Source organism: Centrocercus urophasianus, unplaced genomic scaffold (genome assembly GCF_019232065.1).
Source record: "Centrocercus urophasianus isolate 14NV4802_14NV808 unplaced genomic scaffold, USGS_Curo_1.0 seq_14, whole genome shotgun sequence".
In the NCBI taxonomy this organism is placed as follows: Eukaryota; Metazoa; Chordata; class Aves; order Galliformes; family Phasianidae; genus Centrocercus; species Centrocercus urophasianus.
In genome coordinates, this window is record NW_024884586.1 from 29,960,937 (window position 1) to 29,964,882 (window position 3,946).

The 3,946-nt window shown below is 36.3% G+C and overlaps 1 protein-coding gene across 4 annotated transcripts in view; it reads right to left on the minus strand.

Annotated features, from left to right (window-relative positions):
- Positions 1-864: 864 nt before the first annotated feature.
- SLC25A21 (solute carrier family 25 member 21) overlaps positions 865-3,946 on the minus strand; it is a 221,053-nt gene continuing 217,971 nt past the window's right edge. For all 4 annotated transcript variants that reach the window (XM_042813908.1, XM_042813906.1, XM_042813907.1 and 1 more), the window contains 2 exons: positions 3,534-3,586; positions 865-1,009 (listed from right to left, as the gene is read on the minus strand). In XM_042813908.1, the coding sequence (XP_042669842.1) occupies positions 939-1,009; positions 3,534-3,586 (124 nt within the window). In that variant the 3' untranslated portion in view covers positions 865-938. The remainder of the gene's footprint in view (positions 1,010-3,533; positions 3,587-3,946) is intronic.

The window sequence follows — 3,946 nt, forward strand, 5'->3', positions numbered from 1 at the left end:
CAACAGAGCTAATTTTATTGATTTTAGCTACAAAGTAACATAGGAATGAGAAATTGCTGTTGTCAAATAAATAGAAAAGAGAGGTTAACTGAACACCGTTCTTCTCCCTTGTTGTGGTGACAGGCAAAAAGATAATCAAGATACCCTGACGATTTTTAGGATATGAAAGTGGATGAAAAAATCGCAGTAAGATCCTGTACATCCAAAAGTATTTCCTTGTTATTTGTGCAATTCTTGTATGATTTCCATAATTGCTTTGTATCTGAAACTAACTTGGTTAGAGTAATTTTGTTTAGTATCTTCTGTAACCTGCGTGAGCTTTATATGATATATATGGCTTACGAACAAGTAGGATATTTAATACTATGTTTATTTCTAAGGCTGTGGCTAGCCTTGCTGTACTATGTCTGTCCTAACTCTCAACAACTTAAGAAACAATTCTGCCACTGCTGCTGAAATTGTACCAAACGTGGTACAACTGGAATAGTAACAGGACCCAATTTTGACGCATGAATTTCTAGAGTTTGGCTCTTGTTCTTAATCCCAAGCTGTCCTTTTACATGATCTCAGTATCTGGTCCTAAGCAATTATTCCAGTTTTCTTTTTAAAATGCTCTGAAGGTCATTATTTTATCATTTCAGCTGCACTTTTAAAAGTATTGTCTGCACAGTACAATTTAGTGTGCAGAATTTTCAGTTTGTCCTTGAAAAACTACCTCATGTCTCTTTTATGTTTTCTCTTGACATGGACAAAGAAATTACAAATATCAATTTGATTATTTACTTTACACATTTTCAGACAGGTATCTACTTGAATATTTTCTTGTACCACCAATAATCTGAGTACATTCAAAACCGTAACAGCTGAGACTCAGTTTCACTTTATTAAAATGTATTTTAGAATGCATATAGTTTTAAGGAGTAAAATTTTCAGAAGCACTACTTGGGATCAACTGTGTCCTGAAGCCATGCATAAACGTATTCATAAACCAAAAGCATCACTGCACCACCTGGAAGAAAATATAATAATTTACTATGCACAAAATTCAGCACTTTCAAGATTTTTCAGAGTATTTAAAGTGTGTAATGTGAGACAGAATATGGCAAAGCCTTATTTAAAAAATAGTTAATTCTAGCAATTTCCTAATCATGAAAAATTCACCAATTCTTGGACCATATGTATTTTACTTGATGTTAGACCATAAAATTGATGTGAAAAGGTTGCACATTAAATTAAGCTCATCTACAGTGCACTTCTGATATTTTTTGTAATATTTTTGCAAGATTAATTTGTGTTCATTCTTTTGCAAGTCATTGTTTTCATCTGTGAATGTGTGAACATTTGTGTGCCTGTTTGGAGTTGGATTTGGCCATGAAAGAATAACTTAAATAATAGAATGACAAAAATACACAAAAGGTAAGATTCATGAAAGGTTTTCTACTGTTCATTTATCACATCTAAATTAGAAGACTGCAGTATTTAAATGATTATAGTCTTCCTGTGGCTTTACCTAACTATGAATTCACTGTTGAAGTGTTGATTAAGTGGTGTTATCTGCTAGCTAATGGTTAACAGTACAAAATCACACCTTAAGCTCAATAAATAAGTGAAGCCAGACTTAAGCCCTGATGTTGCTGTATCAGCTGAAGTAGGAAACATTTCAGAGGTGTATATATACCTAAACATACAGAAAGAAGCTGCTAGTGGAATCCAAGATGGGAAATAGAACCAGGTTAAGGGCTGCAGTAGTGTGTTACAATGTACTATTTTGCAGGTGCCAGCACAGGGGCACAAATGCTTTTCTTCCTTTGCCTTTTGCCTGTTGGCTCTTTGAGCAGGCTGCAGAGGCACTTGTAATAAACAAGTGCTGCTGAACTGGTCTGACCTTTGCATATGGATGGATAGGCTCAAACAACTAGGAACACAGAGATACCATGTGAATTTTCTCAGTTATTTATCCTTATGAACAAAACCAGACTTGAAATCTGTGAACAGTAACTCCCAGAGAGCTAGACAGAGCAGAAGTTTGCAACAGTTTGACCAACAAACAAATCATAAACACAATGTCTTGAAGATGTGATTTGAGCTGCAATCAGGGCTAATTCCAGCTCTTATACTGTGTGATGTTTGTGTATCTCTTTTCCTGAAAGTTTTCACATGTTGAAAGAAGGAATTACCTTTCCAGTCACAATAAAGATTATGTCATTGTTTCATCAAAAATCCAAATCCTCTTACTAGTTAATGAGACTAAAAGGTGTTTAAAATGAAGCGCACGCTTAACTGATTTGCTGGACCTGAGCCAGAGTGCATTGTCACTTGTAAGATGAAAAGTTTAATTCCAAAGTCAGCTATACTAAAGTGTACTGGGGAAGTGAAGCCCTGTTGGCTCCTTGTCCTGTATGTAATTTAGTATCTGAGGGAAAAGGCTTTCAGCTGCAGTTACACTTAGCTGCCTTTTTTTCCCCTCCCCATCTTCTTCCTTTGTCCTGCACCATAACCAGGCATGGTCTTGTACTTAGTCAGAAGGATTGGATATACAAACATATACAGACAAACCTAATGCCTCCTTTGTTCTGCAGAGCAGACCTGCACCTACTTTCTTTTAACCATGTGTGCTCTAGCCTATTAAACCACCTTGCAGAATTGGAACTACGATTTCATGCGAGCAGGATACTATTCAAACTGGGGCTTCTGCTCCTTTTTACACACGCTGCCTCTGTGGGCTGACAAAGTCTAAAGGCCTGTTGCTTTGCTTTCATCATTGATCAAAAGCAGTTTGAGAACAACAGTCTAGAAGTTTAAGAAGATCATAGAATCACAGAATCATAGAATTAGGGAATTCTAGATTGGGCTGGATTGAAAAGGACCACAATGATCATCAGGTTTCAACCCCCCTGCTATGTGCAGGGTCGTCTAGCACTGTGCCTTTGCATGCGGAGCAACAGCTAGTGAGAAGGGTCAATCAACAACCTACTCTGAAGCTGTCCATGTCCTCTTGGTCTTCCAGTATCCTGCAAATCTCCTCCCAGCCCATATTATTGGCTCTTAAGAATACATTCCTTACAGACCCAGCAGAGCATAAGAAGCAGAAAGTAAATGGAATGTGATATGTTTGGGCTCAACTAGCTGAGAGCATTTATGCTGGAAAGACTCTAACCTGTGTTTTAAGGGGACATTACAGAATCGGTACAAAATCACATCAGAGGGAATACAGTAAGCTTTAAGAAACACTTCAAAAGCTTTTATAGTTCTGGTATTTGCAAAGATGCACTCTGGCTTATTCACAAATAAAGTAATTTCACCAACTAGAAGTTACTTGGAACTGTGATCACCTCATCTGTCTAAAATTTTTTAGATATTTTAGCCAAATTTTTCTATGATGTTATTAGATGATATTATCCAAAGGTATCATTCAAAGATGGTACAGTATCTCATTTAGTTGTTTGACACTCACTAAATTTTTTCAAGAAATTGAAAAAGAGGAAGATGAAAGAAGAACGAAAACAACAGAGAAGTGAGAAAGGAAAAACTACCTGGACCAAGCCTCATGATCTTGGGAATCAAGCCTTTGTACAGAGCCAGAAATCTGCAACAGAAGAAAAACAAACAAAGAATTTCAAACAATATTCTTGCTGTAAAAGAAGAATGGAATTTTAGCATGTGTTTGTTAAAATGCTGGCAGAGCACTTAGAAGCAATTATTTGAAATTACACATGTTCAATAGCAGGCAGTATCTGGATTTTAACATTTTACAGAGGCAGATTAGATGAAGAGAAAAAGTTAATCAATGTTCAGTCACAAAAGCTATGTTGTGAGTGCAGCCAATCAAAAATATGACTTTAATCAGTGAGATGGTTTTACTTTCAAGACAAGTCTGTTAACAACAGCTGCATACATGGACAAAATGACTGCTATAATTGAATATCAAAGCTACAACTTACTCCTC